Source organism: Ostreococcus lucimarinus, chromosome 5 (genome assembly GCF_000092065.1).
Source record: "Ostreococcus lucimarinus CCE9901 chromosome 5, complete sequence".
Classification (NCBI taxonomy): domain Eukaryota; kingdom Viridiplantae; phylum Chlorophyta; class Mamiellophyceae; order Mamiellales; family Bathycoccaceae; genus Ostreococcus; species Ostreococcus sp. 'lucimarinus'.
In genome coordinates, this window is record NC_009359.1 from 194536 (window position 1) to 212427 (window position 17892).

General features: G+C 62.1%; 10 protein-coding genes across 10 annotated transcripts; 5 read left to right on the top strand and 5 right to left on the bottom strand.

Annotated features, from left to right (window-relative positions):
* Nucleotides 1-253: 253 nt before the first annotated feature.
* OSTLU_31592 (predicted protein) lies at nt 254-1379 on the bottom strand (the record flags this gene model as incomplete). The annotated part of the gene is made up of 1 exon (XM_001417911.1): nt 254-1379. One exon carries the CDS (start codon nt 1377-1379, stop codon nt 402-404), a length of 978 nt encoding a protein of 325 aa, XP_001417948.1. The 3' UTR covers nt 254-401.
* Nucleotides 1380-1941: 562 nt separating this feature from the next.
* On the top strand, nt 1942-2664 carry OSTLU_31593 (predicted protein; the record flags this gene model as incomplete). Its single annotated transcript, XM_001417666.1, has 1 exon — nt 1942-2664. One exon carries the CDS (start codon nt 1942-1944, stop codon nt 2662-2664), a length of 723 nt encoding a protein of 240 aa, XP_001417703.1.
* Nucleotides 2665-2729: 65 nt separating this feature from the next.
* Nucleotides 2730-4850, bottom strand: OSTLU_92723 (predicted protein; the record flags this gene model as incomplete). Its single annotated transcript, XM_001417912.1, has 1 exon — nt 2730-4850. One exon carries the CDS (start codon nt 4848-4850, stop codon nt 2730-2732), a length of 2121 nt encoding a protein of 706 aa, XP_001417949.1.
* Nucleotides 4851-6413: 1563 nt separating this feature from the next.
* Nucleotides 6414-6704, top strand: OSTLU_9540 (predicted protein; the record flags this gene model as incomplete). The annotated part of the gene is made up of 1 exon (XM_001417667.1): nt 6414-6704. A coding segment is annotated over one exon (291 nt), but the record flags the coding sequence as incomplete, so codon positions are not given.
* A 243-nt stretch (nt 6705-6947) lies between these two features.
* On the top strand, nt 6948-7835 carry OSTLU_31596 (predicted protein; the record flags this gene model as incomplete). Its single annotated transcript, XM_001417668.1, has 2 exons — nt 6948-6996; nt 7135-7835. 2 exons carry the CDS (start codon nt 6948-6950, stop codon nt 7833-7835), a joined length of 750 nt encoding a protein of 249 aa, XP_001417705.1.
* Nucleotides 7836-7887: 52 nt separating this feature from the next.
* Nucleotides 7888-9397, bottom strand: OSTLU_31597 (predicted protein). Its single transcript, XM_001417913.1, has 2 exons — nt 9137-9397; nt 7888-9014 (listed from the first exon to the last, which is right to left on the bottom strand). Exons 1-2 carry the CDS (start codon nt 9239-9241, stop codon nt 7920-7922), a joined length of 1200 nt encoding a protein of 399 aa, XP_001417950.1. The 5' UTR covers nt 9242-9397; the 3' UTR covers nt 7888-7919.
* Nucleotides 9398-9641: 244 nt separating this feature from the next.
* Nucleotides 9642-10941, top strand: OSTLU_31598 (predicted protein; the record flags this gene model as incomplete). The annotated part of the gene is made up of 2 exons (XM_001417669.1): nt 9642-9747; nt 9830-10941. The coding sequence occupies 2 exons, from the start codon at nt 9642-9644 to the stop codon at nt 10939-10941; spliced, it is 1218 nt and encodes a 405-aa protein (XP_001417706.1).
* Nucleotides 10942-11037: 96 nt separating this feature from the next.
* Nucleotides 11038-13302, bottom strand: OSTLU_38583 (predicted protein; the record flags this gene model as incomplete). The annotated part of the gene is made up of 1 exon (XM_001417914.1): nt 11038-13302. One exon carries the CDS (start codon nt 13300-13302, stop codon nt 11038-11040), a length of 2265 nt encoding a protein of 754 aa, XP_001417951.1.
* A 766-nt stretch (nt 13303-14068) lies between these two features.
* OSTLU_24522 (predicted protein) lies at nt 14069-15671 on the bottom strand. Its single transcript, XM_001417915.1, has one exon. The coding sequence runs from the start codon at nt 15526-15528 to the stop codon at nt 14131-14133; it is 1398 nt and encodes a 465-aa protein (XP_001417952.1). The 5' UTR covers nt 15529-15671; the 3' UTR covers nt 14069-14130.
* A 513-nt stretch (nt 15672-16184) lies between these two features.
* On the top strand, nt 16185-16727 carry OSTLU_39014 (predicted protein; the record flags this gene model as incomplete). Its single annotated transcript, XM_001417670.1, has 1 exon — nt 16185-16727. A coding segment is annotated over one exon (543 nt), but the record flags the coding sequence as incomplete, so codon positions are not given.
* Nucleotides 16728-17892: the final 1165 nt, after the last annotated feature.

The following is a 17892-nucleotide window of genomic DNA, read 5'->3' on the forward strand; positions in this document are numbered from 1 at the left end:
CGCGGGGGACAGTCGACGAAACCGTCGCGTCGTCGCGCGACGGCGCGGTTTCATCGCGCGCGGATGCGACGGGACGACCGAGGAGTCTCATGTTCGCGTACAGGCGCGCGCCGAGGAGATGGCGCGGACGCGCGCGCGCGCGAGTGAGGCAAATGTCGCGAACGATGCAACGGCCGTTACCTGTGGCATCAGAGCGCGAACGCGCGTAGAAGTACCGCGCGAGACGACGAAAGGGCGGGGCGGGGCGGAGCGTGCGTAATATGGCGAATATAAGAAATTGACAAAGATTCGATCATAACTAAACTCACGCGAAAGGATAGTGATGTGGTGGATAGAGCGAATAAATTTCTCGCGACGGCGAGCGCTCGGAGCGAACGTCGGGCGAGAAATGGACGGAGCGATTACCAGCCACCGCCGTTTTCGATCAAGTTGGCGAAGAAATCAGCCGGGGCCTTACCCTTGAGCTCGGCGCCGGCGTCCTTACCGGCGTCCAACAACGACGCGGCGTCCCAGGCACCTTCGCGGGTGGTCTCGAGAACTTGCTTGCCGTCGAGGGAGGCGATCAAACCGCGGAACTGCATCTTACCGTCGACGAGGTGGCAGTGAGCGGCGATCGGGGTGCGGCAAGAGCCATCGAGAGCGGCCAAGAAAGAGCGCTCGCCTTCAACAGCCATGCGCGTGTCTTCGTGGTTAAGCTTGGCCAAGAACGCGAGCTGCTTGTCGTCGCCCGCGCGGCAGGTGATACCGATGGCGCCTTGCGCGACGGCGGGCAACATTTCTTCGGTGGGGATGATGACCTTGGCGTGTTGGGCCAGGTCCATGCGCTTCAAACCCGCGATAGCGAGCAAGGTGCAGTCAACAACTTCCTCCTTGAGCTTGCGAATGCGCGACTGCACGTTACCTCTAAAGTTCACGCACTTGAGCGTTGGAAACTTGTACAAGAGCTGCGACTGGCGGCGAAGAGACGCCGTGCCGACGACCGCCCCTTCCGGCAATTGCGACAAGGAGTCATACTTCAAGCACAAGAACGCATCTCTGACATCTTCACGCGGCAACATGCACGGCAACACCATCCCTTCCGGCAAGTACGTCGGCACATCCTTCATCGAGTGCACGGCGATGTCGATGCGCCCGTCGAGCAAGGCGTCGTCGAGCTCGCGAGTGAACAAACCCTTACCCCCGATATCCGCCAACGGCTGGTCCAAAACCTTATCCCCGGTCGTCTTAATGATGCAAATCTCCAACGCGCCGTCCTCGGCGAGTTCCGGGAAGTTCTCCTTCAACAAATCGCGCGTCATGTACGCCTGCGCGAGCGCCAGCGGCGATCCTCGCGTACCAATCTTCACGATGGGCGCGTCCACCGCCGCTCTCACCACCATCGACGCCCGCGCTCGCGTCGCGCACTTGGCTTGCTTCCTCAACTGTCTAACATTCGTCGCCGTTCTCGAGGAGATCGACGCGCGGCTCGTCACCGCGCTCATGTTGTTCGTTCCTGTCCCGGTCGATCGCGAGTGGATAGATAGGTCAGCTTTCGAGCGTTTTCACCGCGCCTTCGACGTCGCTCGCGCGCGCGATCGCCCGCGTCGCGTCGCGCGCGCGCGTCGTTTCGAACGCGCACCGTCGCGTGCGCGTCGTTCCCACCGACGTCGTTCGCGTGCGTCGTGACGCGCGCGTGTGTCGCGTTATCGCCGCGCCATCCATCCATCGGGGTCTCGCGCGAGATCTCGGTATAAATCTCGACTTCGGACGTTTGTCTCGCATTGAAGCGTATTTCGCGCCATGAGAGTCACATCTCACGCGTCCCCATCGCGCGAGATCTTTTCTTTTTCGGCTCGCACACGCGGGTGTTTCGACGCCGCGACCGCCCGACGCCGCGCGTCGCGTCGCGCGGCACAGCGCGCGGTCGCGCGGCACAGCGCCGCGCGCGACGCGACGCCGCGAATGGCGCCCGCGGCGTGGACGCGCGTCGCGATCGTCGCGCTCGCGGTGACGCTGTCGACGCGCGCGGCGGTCGGATTGGAGATTCGCGTGCGACGAGGCGAGACGGAGTGCGTCACCGAGCGCGTGCGAGAGGCGGACGTCGCGATCACGGGGTCGTGGTTCGTCACGAAGGGGAGCAACACGGCGGCGCCGAGCGAGCGCGGACCGCCGGGGTACGGGACGTACGATGATTACTATTATTGGGACGCGCACGAGGACGCGTTCGACGCGAGGGCGACGCTGGAGCGGGCGAAGGATGGTTCGGAGGAGGAGATTTATAACGCGTTGAAGAGGAGTGAACACAGGTTTGACTACGTGGCGCGCGATGCGGGGACGCTGCGGACGTGCTTTACGAATTCGGGGTCGCGAGACGCGAGCGTGAGTTACAGCGCGTCGTTGGGCCATCGGTGGGATCACGAAAAGGCAAAGGCGCAACACATCGATCCGACGTACGAGCGGTTGAATAACGTCGAATCGAGCGTCGGGACGCTGATGGAGGAGGTGAAGTATCACGAGCGGCGGGCGAAGCGGCACTTGCGAACGGCGAAGTCGACGGACGCGCGCGTCGTGCGTTGGGCGCTGTGCGAAGCCGCCGTGATGATTTTGGCGAGCTATTACCAATTTTATTGCGTGAAGAAACTCTTCCAAACGCGAGATCGCCGCGGCGGGTTCGCGCGTGTTTAAGTCGCGGTGCTGGTATGTAGCTAGTCGTTGTGTTGATAACAGAAAGAATGAAAAGAATTGTCAACCTAAAACCCGAACATGTTGAGCGCCTCGTCGATCGCCGCTTGGCCATCGACCGGAGGCGTCGTCGAGCTCGACCGCGCGGTCGACGCGCGGAATAGTCGCGCGCTCGTACTGCCTCCTGTCGCAGGTTTCTTTAGCTCCGCCTTAGATGGCTCAGCGGGTGTTGCGACTTCAGGTTCTTTGCCTTTGCATCGCTTCTCGAGAATTTTCACGCGGAATTTCCCTCGCATCCCCCCCCCGAGTTTACCGCTCGCTTGCAACAAAGTACCGTGTTTCCAAAAGTGCGCGACTACGTGGTCGTCGTCGATCTCTTGTAAAACGTAGTTGCCGGAAAACTCGCGAAGGGACGCCTTCACGCCGGCGACGCCGACGGTGATGTCGGTGAAACTCATCGCCAACTCTTCGTACTCGCCTTTGGAGAAGTGTTTTGTGTACCCATCAAAGTACTCCGTCGCCTCTTCGGGGCGCGTTTTCGAAGCTAACGTCCCTTTGGTCGGCGCGGAGTCCAAGTCCACGAGTATGGCATCGCTCAGACGAAGCGACGGGAGCACGCCGCCTTTGTTGCCGCCGGCGAAAAAATCGATATGTCTCTTCGGATCTGCGCCAAAGCTCGCCGACGTGATGCCGTACAACTCTGCGACGACGTGGCATAACTCACGCATTTCCCGGTTCATTGGTTCCATGGACACTCGTCGCTTGCTTTTACCGGTCACAATATCCTCGAGAGTAGCCTCAAGTCGCTTGACCAAGTCGGGATGTTTACGCGCCAAAACGAGTTGAGCGCGCGTGAACGCACTCGCGCTCGAGTCGGCGAACATGCTCGGTCGCTCATCGGGCTTAGTAACACCGAACGCTTCAGCTAGTTTGTTACGCCGCGCCGTCGCTTCATCGACCGGTGCGGCTGAGGCCGCGTGCGTCGACGGTTCGTCCTTCTTGGCAACCGTCGAAGTCAAAGTCTTCTTGGCAAATATAGTCGCCGCCGTGCTGCGCGGGATCGCCTTAAATCGCTCGGCGGCACTCGCTCTCGGCGCAAACGTTCCCCAACTCGGCGTCGCTCGAGACGAGCCAGCATCGAGCGTGGGAAACGAGTCGCCGCGGGACGCATCGGGCACCGCCACAGGGGGAACCCAGTTCCCGGACCCACCGCCGCGAGACCGCGCACCTGGAAGCTCGGGAAAGTCATTGCCTCTATTCTCTATGTGGCTTGGTCGACTCCATCCCCCCCATGACGCCAAGCTTCCGTGATCCTGCGGCCTCGGCCCGCGCGCGTCCGCGCCTCGGCCGTCCGCTAAAGACACGTCTCGCAGCATCGACACGTCGTCGTCCACGAGCGCAAACCTGCCGTCCGATTGCAGTTCAGCGAGCGCATCCGAGATTGACGTCGATCGCGGCACCGTCGACGACGCGCGATTACCGCCGAGCGAGTGTTCATCCCGCCTTCGTCGACCGTCCGCGCCGCCGCCCCCGCCGCCTCGCTCGGCGGACGCCCTTTCGCGAAGCGAAGTAAACATCGTCTGCGCCAGCGTCGTTCGTAGCTCGTCCCGCTCCCGCTGCATGTTCAACCTTTGTTCCTCGCTCCGTCTCTCCGCGTTCAACTCCGCCTCTCGCTTTTCCTTCGCCGCCGCGTTGAACGCCTTCTCCACGCCGAAACGCTTCAGCTTCCACTTCGCCAGATACGCGTCCAGCGCCCGACACTGCCGCTGATCCAGCGCCTCCCGCGTCAGCGGATTCTCAAAACACCTCGACCGCGTCACGTACTCCGCCAGCACCGCCCCGTCGAACATGTGTCCCCGTCTCGCGTCCCTCGCGCCGTCGCCGCCGTCGCCGCCGCCCTCCGCGCCCTCCATCTCAAACGGCGCGTACGCCATCCCTCGCAGCGGTTCCAGCGTGATCGGATCGCACGCCTCGTCGTCCAGCGTCTTCCACCACGCGCTCTCGCGCGCGTCGCCCCCCCCCGGCGCCCGCGCGCGTCGCTCGCGCGCGCTGAACCTCCCGCCCGACGCGTGCGTGTTCCGCGTCCCCGTCCCCGACCCGCGCGCGCGTCGCGGCCGCGCCTCCGGCGCCGCGCGCGCGTCGCTCGCGCCGTCGTTCGCGCCGCCATCGCCGCGCGCGTCGTCCGCCATCGCGCGCCGCGCCGCGCGCCGTCGACTGTCGACCGACGACCGACGACCGACGACCGACGTTCTCGCGCCACTCGACGCCGCGCGCGCCGCCGTCGCTCGCGCCCGCGCGTCGGCCGACTCGCGCCGATCGCGGCTTTCGCCGTCGTCGCGTCCGTCGCGCCGCGCGACCGTCGACGCGACGCTCGCGGCGCGATGCCGACGCGAAGGAATTCGACGGCGACGGCGACGGCGTCGCGTCGCGCGCCGACCGTCGACGCGAACGGGATGACGTTCGCGCGCGCGGACGCGGACGAGCTGAAGAGTTTACTGTCGAGCGGGACGAAGCCGGAGGGCGGGACGCGCGCGCGGTCGAAGCTCGGAACGGTGCGGAATCGCGCGATCGCGATCGAGCGGGTTGGTGTTGAGACGACGACGACGACGAGAGAGACGACGAGAGAGACGACGGCGGCGGCGGCGGCGCGCGCGGAGATCGCGCGAGGGACGCGGGGAGTCGACGCGGTCGGCGCGACGCGCGGGACGGCGGCGCGCGCGAACGCGCGCGAGACGGACGCGCGAGGACTGACGAACGACGGACGCGCGCAGGGCTCGCAAACGGCGATGGACGTCGCGAGGATGGAAGCGCGGGAGGAAGAGGCGATGCGCGCGATGATGCTGGAGCGACAACCGTCGTTGCGGTCGATCAAGACGAAAGTCACGGAGAGGGGGCGAGACGCGCGGGGAGGGGACGAGAAACGCGCGGACGAGGGCGCGCAGGCGAGCGGGAGCGCGCGATATAGGGCGAACGGAGGTCGCGCGATGGGTCGGGGCGTGAACTTTGATAAGGATGGGAACACGCCCAGGAGCGGCGGCGATGGGGAGATGCTCGGCTCGATCGACAGCGGGACGCCCAACTTTTTTCGAGACGCGAAGGCGCTCAAGGACGACGCCGTCGGAGGAAGAGCCGTGCACGCGGGGTACACCGCGTACGCGACGGTGGTCAGAGACACGCCCGGAGCGGCGGACTCGACGTACTTCAACAACACCGAACTCGCAGATTTGTTGATGATCGTGCACGGGCGACAAAGCGGCGACAACGAGACGCCGCGCACGGCGAAGGCTTTGAATACGCCGACGCTGGCGGAGGTGAACGTGCTGTCCACCGCGCCGATGAACTACTGGGAACGACGAAGCGGGGACATGCGAGAGATGAGCCCAGAAATCTCAATCGAGGGTGACGAGGAGTACGTGGGTAAAAAACGTAAAAGCTGTAAGAAGAGGCCGAAGTCGGAAACGAAAGCGAGGCGTTTCTCGGCTGAACTACTAACAAGGGAAGAGTTGGCCATTCGTAAGATGAAGGCGTTCTCCACGCGCGGCAGCACCCTGCGTACGGTTGATGATGAAGATCTCGTACGAACACTCGTTGACGTGAATGGTCATCCGCTGTCGCAAGAGATGAAAAATGCATGTCTCGAGTACAACGCGAAGACGACGGAGCTAAACGAACGCCACGAAACCGAAATGGCTTCAAAAAGTCTCATCCGTGAAGTCAGCGCCGACGGCGCCGTCGAACCGAAGAGTCGAACTTGGACGCACGAAGAAGATGCCCTCGTGCGCCAGCTTGTCGACGAGCACGGCCCGCAGAAGTGGGCATACATCGCCGAACGTCTCGTCGGCAAAACTCAAAAGCAAGTCTACGCACGCTGGCGTGATTACCTCCAACCCGGTCTCACCACCCGACCGTGGGCCGAGTTCGAGGAAAAACACTTGGTGTTCATCCAAGAAGCGATCGGTAACCAGTGGGCTGTGCTCGCGCGTCTCATGCCCGGTCGTTCGCCGAACGCGATCAAGAATCGATTCCACGCGACGCGTCGCAAGTGCGAGCGCGCGGACGAACTGGTTGACAAATTCGCGTAATCTCTCTTCCCTCGCCGTGCGCACTCGCCGTGCGTCACACCGATTTCCTGTCACAACATTCAGTACACTTGTATTATCTGTACGCGCGTTTAACCTGTAATATCCAAAACTGAAATCGAAATCACGCCGCGCGCGGCGCGCAGACCCCGCCGTCCTCAACGACGAGCGCGTCGCCACTCTCCGACTCGAATCACGCGAGCGAGCATGCGTCTCACGCGAGCCACGACGTTGGCGATCCTTTTATCCGCCTCAGGTGCGCGCACCGTCCGCGAAAGCGCGCTCGCGCGCGCGCGCCGCCCGCGAACGTCGACGCGATCGCGCGATCGACCGATGTAATCTTGTCCCGAAACTGACGGCGCCCGCGACGCGCTCGCGATCTCACGACGCGCAGGCGTGGCGGCGATCGATGCGTCGCCGAAATACCTCCTCACGGACATTCCCGCGGCGAATCCGGACGTGGAATCCGTGGTGGCGTTCCCCGATCACGCCGATCGAGCGTTTCCGGGCGGCGAACGCGTCAAGGTGCTGCTCGGGTTGCGCAACACCGGCAACGATGCGGTGAACGTGACGCACTTGGCGGGGTCGTTGAACGTGCCAAATAACTTTAACTTTTATGTGACGAATTTTACGGTGAGTTCGTTCGGGGACGCGGTGATTAAACCGAAGAAGGAGGCGACGTTTGAGTACGAGTTCGCCATCGATCCGCAGTTCGCGGGGCACTCGTTGCAGTTGGCGTTGACCGCGTTTTATGACGAAGCGGGTGTGGCGTACGCGACGACGTATTTCAACAGCACCGTGCCGGTGTTAGACCCCAAGGTCGTGTTCGATCGCGAGCTCGCGGTCATCTATTTGACGCTGGCTGGCGTGGCGTTTTTGTGCTTCGCGGGCGTCATGAAGGCGGCGGGCTTGGGACACCTCGTGCCCTTCATCGGCGAGGCCAAGCCGACGACGGGGGCGACGAAGAAGACATACGTCAAAAAGGTTGAGAAGAAGGGAACTACATCGGCGAGCGCGAGCGACTCTGAGCAATGGCTCGAGGGCACGGCGTTCGCGCGCTCGTCGAGCAAAAAGGAGAAGAAGAAACAAAAGTGAGCAACGTTGTAATGTGAAAACGCTTGGCGTCTAGGTCACGATTGGAATGTTATCGATTATCGTATCGTCGTGCTTATTGAAACTCTATTTCGTCACTTCGTGCATCGCCGCGGCTAAGCGACCGACGTTCGAGCTCGTCACGCCCGCCATAGAAATTCTGCCGTTACGAGTCATGTAGATGTGATGGTCGGTTCGCAATTTATCCACTTGCTCGCCAGTCATCCCACTGAAGCAGAACATACCGATTTGGTCGGTGACGTGCTGCCACGGAAGGGTCGAACCGCTTTCTTCGAGGTTCTTACGCAAGAGCGTTCGCATTTTGATGATGCGATCCGCCATGCCCTTCACTTCCTCGTACCACTGCGCCTTGAGCGCGGCATCGCCGAGAATCGTGGAAGCGATGAGCGCACCGTGCATGGGTGGGTTCGAGTACATCGCACGCGCGATCACCTTGAGTTGCGACTCGACACGGTTGGCTTCTTCCTTATCTTTGCACATCACGCTCACGGTGCCGATGCGTTGGCCGTACAAGCCCATGTTCTTCGCGAAGGATTGTGCGAGCGCGACCTTATGTCCGTCTTCAACAAAGATTCTGATCGCTTGCGCATCACGTTCACAATCGCCCGAGGCGAAGCCTTGGTACGCCATGTCGAAGAAGGCGAAGTGATTCTTCGCCTTCATGACTTTGGAAATTTCGCGCCACTGCTCCGCCGAAGGATCGACGCCAGTCGGATTGTGCGCACACGCGTGCAACAAGAACATGCTTCCGTCCGGGGCGTTTTGGATGTCTTCGACCATCCCTTCGAAATCGAGCCCGCGCGTTGATTCCTTGTAATAACGAAACGTGTCTTGTTCGCACCCGGCGTCGCGCCAAATGTTGTGGTGATTACTCCACGTCGGCACGGTGATGTACACCTTGCAGCCCGGCATGAATCGCCGTTGGAACTCCGCCATCAACCGGCACGAGCCCGTGCCAGACAACGACTGAACGGCGGCGATGCTACCGTCGGCGACGTGCGCGGAATTCTCCCCGAACGCCAATTTCAAAGACTGCTGAACGAAATCCTTCGACCCGTTCGTGGGCAAATACTCCATGTTAAAGTTCCCCGCGATGCGCTTCTCCGCCTCGCGCACGCAATTCAACACCACGGGCTTACCGTTATCATCCCGATACGCCCCCTGCGCGAGTTCAAATCCGTCGATCGTCAGTCTAAAACTTTTCCGCGCGCCCTAATCGCGCCCTCGCGCGTCGACGGCCCCCTCGCCGTCCCGCGCGTCCCGCGTCTCGTCGCCGCACGCACCACCCCGAGATTCATCTTCTCCGCGTGCGCGTCCGCGTTAAACATCTCCGAAATCCCCAGGATCGGGTCCTTCGGCGCTTCCGGGACGTCCCCGAATCGCGACATCGCGCGCGTCGTCGTCGTCGTGCGGTCGCTTCGACGCGTCGCGCTTATTTCTTTTCCCAACGTTCGCTTCGCGAGCGCGGCGCCCGCGTCGCGCGCGCGGCGGTGCACGATCTGCGCGGTCGCGCGCGCGAGCATGCGCCGGCCCGAGCGCGCCGGTGTGCGCCGTCGCGTCGCGAGACGCCCGTCGACGAATCCATCGCGCCCTCGAAAACACCCGCGTGTGTGAAACCCCACCAGGGTTTACACCGCGATCGATCGACCGATCGATCGATCGATCCGCCGTCTCGGCCGTCTCGGACGGCGACGCGAACCGTCCGAGACGGACGCGGCACACCGCGACGCGACGCGCGACGACGACGCGACGCGCGACGACGACGCGACGAAGAGCGACGAAGAAACGATGACGACGACGATCGACGCGTCCAAGCAACTGACGCGGGAAAAGTCCGCGGCGATGGTGACGAACATGCTGCGCGTGGCGCTGCACACGGTGACGTTTTGTCGAGGTGCGCACGAATCGACGAAACGCGAGACGACGAGGCGCGCGCGCGCGGACGACGACTGACGGCGGCGAGGACGAGAGGGCAGGGATATTCGACGCGGAGACGCACTTTAAGGAGTGTAAGAACATGAACGTGTCGATGCATAAGCTGGTGCCGGCGAGTAAGGGGGCGAAACGAATCTTGGACATGCTCGAGCGAGGCGTGGCGGACGCGCTGGAGCGGGGATATTTGAGGAGCGTGTCGTTCGCGCTGACGCGAGCGGTGGTGAAGGATGGAGTGAAGGATGCGACGATGCGGGAGACGGTGGAGGAGTATAAGTTTAACGTGCGCTATGGGAGCCGAGGCGAGGTGACGCTCGACGACGCGCGGTACATCGGCGGCGGCGATCGAGGCGACGTGAGCGTGGGGCTGAGCGATCGCACGGGCAAGACGACGCGCATGGAACGATTGAGCGATGTGGATTACATTAAGAAGGCGGCAATCGCCATGACGCGCTGTTTGCTGTCGCTCGTGAAGACGTTGGAGAACGTTCCCGACGGGTGCGCGTTTAACATTCACGTTTCGTACGTCAACGGTACGCCGGCGGATTACGAGCCACCGTTCTTTGAGGCGGCGGACGCGACGAGAGAAACGACTTGGTCGAAGAACCCGTTCAGTATGAGTGTTGGAAAAGTGGAAACCGAGTATCACGGGCTGTCGCTTCGCGTGCGTTCGGTGTTGGATCCCGCTCAAGACACCGACAGCGGACAAAAGAGCAATCCCGGATCGTCGCAAACTTCTTCTTTGCTCGATGAGTCACCTTCGACGCCTGTCGGCGACAAAACGGCCGCTGACGACGCCATCGTTCCCATGTCGCAAGACGTTGTGGTGAATCTGTCACAACCGAAGGCGGAAGCCGCACCGACGTTCGACGACGGCGAAGTCGAAGCGCAAGTACTCGATTGGGTGAAAACGCGACGGAGCTCGGGCATCGTCGACGCCGTGGCGTGCTCCAATACATTCCGAGCGTACCCGTTCAAGGTGATAGATCGTGCGTTCGAGCGCTTGCTTGCCAAGGGGCTGGTTGAAAAGAACGGGGATCGAGGTTTTGTCTTGTCGTCAGCGCCAAAGACGAATGGTAAGAAGCGATCCGCGTCGACGAAGGCTATCGCGCCGCAGGCTACTCGTCGCTGCTTACGCTCGAATACGCGAAAATAAATGTTGTGGACGAGAAACATATGAGAATGTTATATACACGCGTAAGATGAATGAGTTTAATGTGAATGATTGTTAATGAATGTCCATCCGTCGCGTCTACAAGTACTTCACGAAGGATGGGATGGAGCCAGTGATTTGGCGCAAGATTTTAACCGTGTACATCACCTTGCCGTGCATCGTCATATCAGTCATTGTCTTGAGCCGGATACCTGTGTCGATGATTTCCACGTCGTACGCATCGCTAATACCTTCGACGAGAAGTTCTTTCACCATGATCGACGCATCCGTGATCAAATCGATGATGGGAGCGGTGGGACTGTCGAGCAAAATTCCTTGAATGCCGAGATCACCAGCCAGTATGCGCATTTCCCTGGCAAAGACGCATGACAGGCTGAATTCGTCAGGTTCACCAAACGTATCACGCATCAGCGCGAGGACGTCGTGCACTTGTTCGTGCGCGGTGATTGAGTCAATCGTCGCCTTGACTTCGTCGCTCGCCTCCGTGGTGGCGATGTAGAACGGCGTGATCCCGAATTCATAACCAGCGGCACCGACTCGAACGTCATCGGCATCAATCGTCTTGATTCTTAGATTATCGATGCGTTGCAGCTGTTTGTAGAGAAGCTCCAGGTATAAATCGGCTCCGACACTATCGACGTCTCCGCTTTGCTTTTCGCCAAACATCGTGCCGACACCTCGAATGCCCATATCTCGCTCTGACAGACGGAACCCTTCGCCCAATCCGCAGCATTCCTCCAGCGCGGCCAAGCGCTCCTGCGCGCCCGTCGTCAGCTCACTCTCGTCTGCGGAGTAGAACATGTAAGCGTACGCCTGGCGACCGGCCCGACCAACGCGACCGCGAAGCTGATACAACGAAGCGAGCCCAAAAAACTGCACATTTTCGATGATGATCGTGTTACAGTTGGGAATGTCCAAACCAGACTCGACGATCGTCGTCGCGATCAGTACGTCCGCCGAACCGTTTGAAAATGACTCCATGGCGTCGTCGATGGCTTCGCCGTCCATTTGTCCGTGCGCCGTCATGATTTGTAAATTCGGGAAAAGGCGCAACAGTCGATCGCATGCGTCGCGCATCATATTGATCCGCGGTACGATGTAATATATCTGCCCATTCCGCGAGATTTCGTACTCGATCGCCTTTCTGATGTCGTCGTCGTTCTGCGGCGCGAGCACCGTGTTAATTGGACGGCGCTCCGGTGGCGGCGTCTGCACCAGCGACGCGTCGCGGAATCCCGACATGGCCATGTGCAGCGTGCGCGGGATTGGCGTCGCCGACAACGTGAGAACATCGACTTCAGCTTTCAACGCACTTATCTGGTCCTTGTGCTTGACACCGAATCTTTGTTCTTCGTCTATAACGAGTAATCTGAGCTGCTTGTAATACTCTTGCTCCAAGTTCACCAGCTTATGCGTACCGACGATGATTTGCACTTTACCGTCCCTAAAATCATCGAAGATTGTGTTTTGCTTTGCGGCTTGGATGTGCCTAGTGACTAATTCAACGTTTATACCCAACGGGCGAAATCGAACGGCGAGGTTTGCCGCGTGCTGCTTCGCTAAGACGGTGGTCGGCGCCATCATGAATACGCCCCCTCCGCTGCTTGCCACATGAAACATCGCGCGCATGGCGACTTCCGTCTTCCCAAAACCGACGTCACCAATAACTAATCGATCCATCGGAGCGTCTTGCTGCAAATCTTCGGTGATTTCTTGAATCGCGCTCGTTTGATCTGGCGTGAGCGTAAACGGGAACGACGCGTCAAACTGCTTCGCCCTCTCGGGGTCAGGCAACGGGTACGGCTCTCGCACACATTGCAACCTTTGGAGATACACCACCATTTGGTTCACCACTAGACGACGAATCGTTGCCTCGGTCTTCCTTTCCCTCAAATCCCAAGTCGATTTGTCGTTGAGCTTGTTGAGCTTTGGTGGTTTCACCAATCCTCCAGGAGAACAAAAGCGGTAGAGCAATCGCCTCGACGCCTCTGGACTAATCTTCGCCGTCGCATCCTGATACTTCAGGAACAAGAACGGTTTGTTTTGCGTACCTTCATTGGCTGACTCCACGGCTAATACCTTCATGCCGAGAAACTGACCTATGCCGTACTTTCGATGCACCACGTACTCACCCGTGACGAGTTTAAAAGGATCAATCGCGTTGTTCACCCCGAACGCATCTTCCACATAACCGTCTCGCACGCGTCTATTCTTTTCTTCTACTTCCGCCGCGCTTTCAAGCATGTCATCCACCTGTTCATCGGCTTCAGAGCTATCCATGCTCGTTCTAAACGTGTCCCATGCCGAAATCGCGCCGCCGTCGTTAAACTTATCTCGCACCATCCCCATGCCCCGCTCGCGACGCTCCGCAAACAACCGCCTCAACCGATCTCCCGCCGCTTCTCCCCCGATCGTTGTCTCTTCTCTAAGCGCTGAGGACAACTCGACCTCTTGCGCCGCGGCGCCGACGGACGCGTCCCCGAGCGTCGCGCCGCTCGCCGCCGGCGCCAGAATTCTCCCTCGTTTCTTCACGAAACTTTCCAACGCGAGCGCTTCTCTTTCCCGGCGATCGACGCTGATCACCTGTCGCGTCTTCGAGCTCTCTTTCACCGACCGCGCGAGCTTGCGAACTTTGCGAACCTTCGGCGCGCTCTCGCTCTCGCTCGTAGATTTCGTCCCCGACGCCTTGGAGCCGTTCTCCGTCTTCGGCGCGCGTCGCGCGACGCGTCGAGGCGTCGCGGACGATTTCCCTTGGTCATCTTTCCCCGCCGCGCGCGCGCCGACGTCGCGCGACGTCGCCGCGCGGCGCGTTCGCGACGTCGAGGTCGCCGGCGGCGGCAGGCGCGGTCGCGTCGTCGTCGCCGCATCGCGCGTCGCCGCGCGCGCGAACGCGAGGGCGGACATCGCGCGAACGGCTATAGAGCGCGCCGCGTCGGCGAGACCGAGACCGCGGCGCGGAGGACCGCGGCGTTGTGAGGGAGCCGTGTCGCGTCGCGCGAAACGAGGCGGTTCTCCGCGCCGCGAGGGGCGGGCGATGCGAGGGGAGGGCGGCGACGACGTGCGATTAATTGTTTAACTTGTTTTGTTCCTTCAATATATACGCGTGAGTACGAGTCTCACGATCGCTAGGTCGAATCCCGCGGGGTTCGCTCGAAAGCTCGACGCGAACGCTTAGAAGCCAAACGAACCGCCGAAGCCTGTCGCGCCACCCCACATGCTTTGCGGCTGGCCTTGCGCCTGTTGCCCAACACTTTCGGGCTGCGGAGCGGCGGCGGGAGAGAAAAGCGAGTAGCCCAGGCCGACACCAAACGGAGACCGACCGCCGAGAGCGTCGTACGCTCCAACGTTGCTATAGACGTCCTCGGCGAGACCTTCCATGCCCATGCCGCTCACGCCCCACGCCGCTCCAAGCTGCGAGCTTCCATCCGCTGCAGCCACGCCCCCGTTCGGCCGCGCGTTTCTATCCCAAGCGTTCGCGTGCGGCGCCGATTTCTCGGGCGTCGCGACGCCGAAACCGCCGGGTTGAGAAAATCCGAAACCCGGCGCCACAGGTTGAGCGCGTTGATTCGCCTCCGGCGGTGGGCCCGCGGGTACGGGAGGAACGAAGCCTTCACCGACATTCGGCATACGGCTCGGCGCTTCCGCTCCCGCACCGAACGCAAACTCAGGCTTCGGGTACTTTGGGTACGTCTTCGGCGACGACGCGTTCCCAAAGCTTATCGCATTCGGCGAATCGTCCGCGGCTTGATCGCTAGCTAACATCGAACCAGTACCGAACTGAAACGTAGGTCCACCCATCACCGCCGGCTTTGCGCCGTTAGCGCCCGCTACGGGCGCCGCGGACGCACCGTTCGGTGTCGGGAAGCGTGGCGTCGGCACCGACGCCCCGCTCGTCGTGAGCGTCGGCGACTTCTCCAAAGCCGCCACCGCGGGCATCGGTGCCGTGGGTAACGGTGGATCCAAGCTCGCCTTTCTTCCGACCAACGCCGCCGCGAACGAGCCTTCAGTCGCGACGGTCACTCCAGCTTTGGCGGCGGACGCGTAGTCTATCGCCCCGCTTCGCTGCGCGATCGGCGCCGGCGTCGGCTCCTTCGCCATCGTCACCGGTCTCGCCACCGCGTTCAGCCCTCCCGCTATCGGCAGCGGCTTCGGAATGCTCACCCCACCTACTCTACCGTTCGTCGGCGATCCCGTCGGCGACCCGCTCGCCGAGGCGATTTTCGCGAACGCCGCCACCGCGGCGACGTCGTGAGAAAACCGACACTGATCCCCCCGCTTACACGTCCCTTTCGCGTGATCGAAGCACACGCCCGCCGCCGCTCTGTGCGGCGACCCCACGCCGCGTCCCATCACCCCCCCCGCCGCGGGATTCCCTCCCGCTTCGCCCTCGTGCGAAAACCGACAGTCGGCGCGCGCGCACGATCCCCGCGACCAATCGAAGCACGCGTCCGACCGCTCGAACGACCCGTTCCGCGCCAGTCCGCCCGTCCCGGACGTCGGCGACATCCGTCCCATCTCCAGCGCGCGTTTCGCGCGCTCTCGCGCCGCGCGCTGCGCCTCCGGCGTCATCGCGGTCGAGGTCGCCGCCCTCGCGAGATCGCGTCCGCGTTCGCCGCGCGCGTCCGTTCGCCGCGCGTCCGTTCGCCGCGTTCGCCGCGCGACGCGCCGATCGACGCGCGACGCGCGCGCGGTGCGCTCGCGGCGCGCTCGCGACGCGCGCGCGGTGCTCTCGCGACGCGGACGCGCGCGCCGCGCGCGCGGCGATGCGACGAAATCGCACCCGCGCGCGGCGCTATTCTATATACCATTTCGAATGCGTCCTTTACGTAGTAATGTAACTGCATGGGTGTTTACTGTGATACAATACGATACACGACGTTTATCGCGTGCGATCGGTCGGTCGGTCGCGACGCGTTCAAATCTCGACATCGCGACGCGCGACGCGCGAGCGGGCGACCATGCGGCGCGCGCTGGCGCGGCGCGGATACGCCGACGCGAAACCGCTGAAGCGCGGCGCGACGGGACGCGTGTACGAGGCGACGCGGCGCGACGACGGCGCGCGGTGCGCGCTGAAGATGCTGGCGACGCGCGACGCGCGCGACGAAGACGCGACGACGGCGACGACGCGCGAGGCGGACGCGCTGCGACGGTGCGGAGGACACGCGAACGTGATCGCGCTGCGCGAGGCGTGGATCGACGACGCGCGCGGCGTCGGGTGGATCGCGATGGAGCACGGCGGAGGAGACTTGACGACGCGCGCGGCGACGGCGGCGCGCGCGGCGAATTACGCGGCGCAGATCGGGATGGCGCTGCGACACGTGCACGAGAGGTGCGGGATGGTGCACGGGGACGTGAAACCGGAGAATGTGCTCGTGGACGAGGATGGGATGGTGAGACTGGGGGATTTCGGGAGCGCGCGCGCGCGGAGCGACGAAGACGGGCGGGCGCGGGCGGGAGGCACGCCGTTGTACGCGCCGCCGGAGGTGTGCTCGGGCGAAGGGCGCGCGTGCTCGACGGCGGGAGACATGTGGGGGTTGGGGTGCGTCATGTACCAGCTCGCCGCGGGCGCGCCGCCGTTCGACGGCGGTGATAAGGAAACGCTTCGAAGGAACATCGTCGAGACGGAGCCTCCGGCGCTCGAGGGGGAGTTCGCCGGAGAGTACGACGATGTCGTGCGGGCTTTGCTCGTCAAGGACCCGGCGCGGCGTTTGACCGCGGAGCAGTTTCTGTCTTTGCCGTACATGCGGGAGCGCGTGTCGCGGATTTTAGAAACTTCGAGGAACCATCGCGAGCGAGCTTCCGGGGCGGTTGAGTTCGATGCGGATGCCGACGCCGATGCCCTGAATTCAAACGCGACGGTGGCCACATTCGGCGACGCTGACTCGCTCGTCGAGCGCTTGGCCGCGCTTGAGGCGAAGAACGAAGTGTTGACGATGAAGCTCGAGGCGTCCGAGCGGGCAAGACGCGAACTGTGCGAAAAACTCGAACGCGCCATGTTTCGCGTGAAACACGACGAAATGAAGTCCCAAGCGAGTCCTTCGACGAGTTATGCAGACGGCACGCCCACGTCAGCAGCGACGGCTGTTCCTCGATGCGCGCACACGATGTCTTTCATGGACTCGCCGTTTATCATGTCGAGCAGCGCCGAGCGCATGATTTCCAGCCATCGTTGGTTTGAAGACTCATTCCATTTGGCCCCGATATCGCCCATCGCGGCGAACGTGAACGGTGCACGTCGAGATGCCATGCATGCTGTGACTCCGGTGCAAAGAAAACACGATTTGGTGTCCTTGTTTGAAAAGGCGGAGATTTCGCCAGCGGGACCGCTAGATTTCAAATCGTCGCCAGGCGCGAACGATTCGAGCGTCATGAGCTCGCCACCAACGTCGGCGTCCAAATCACGCGACGAGTACATCGATAGTCTCTTGCGCCGTGCGCGTAAGTCTCGCACCGCCGAGGCGAAAACTGACGACGCATCGTCGATGTCCGACGACGCCGAAAACGACCCGCCGTCGCCTCGATCTGAAGACGCCCTCCCCATCTTCGAGAGCGATCTCGCGACTCCACCAACGGTGTCGCGCCGTCCAAAGACTCCGATGGCGCCGCTCCGTCATCAAAACCACCGTCACGACGACGACGACGTACACGGTGACATCGCGCTCGGGCGTTCGATTAAACACGGCGTCGCTCGCGAGCGATGGAACGTTCGCCCGCGAGCGCTTTTTTGATACCCCTAATAGGCGCGCACACGCCGCTGTTGTAACTTAATAACCAAACGACGCGCAATTTGGAATGTTTTATTCCTCTCACCTTCGTCTCCTCGCCTCCGGGCGTCGTCTCGCGCGTCGTTCGCCTCGTCCCGCGTCGCCGCGCGCGTCGCCGCCGACGCGCGCCTAGGTCTTGCCGTTTGCGTGGCCACCGTCCATCGCGCGC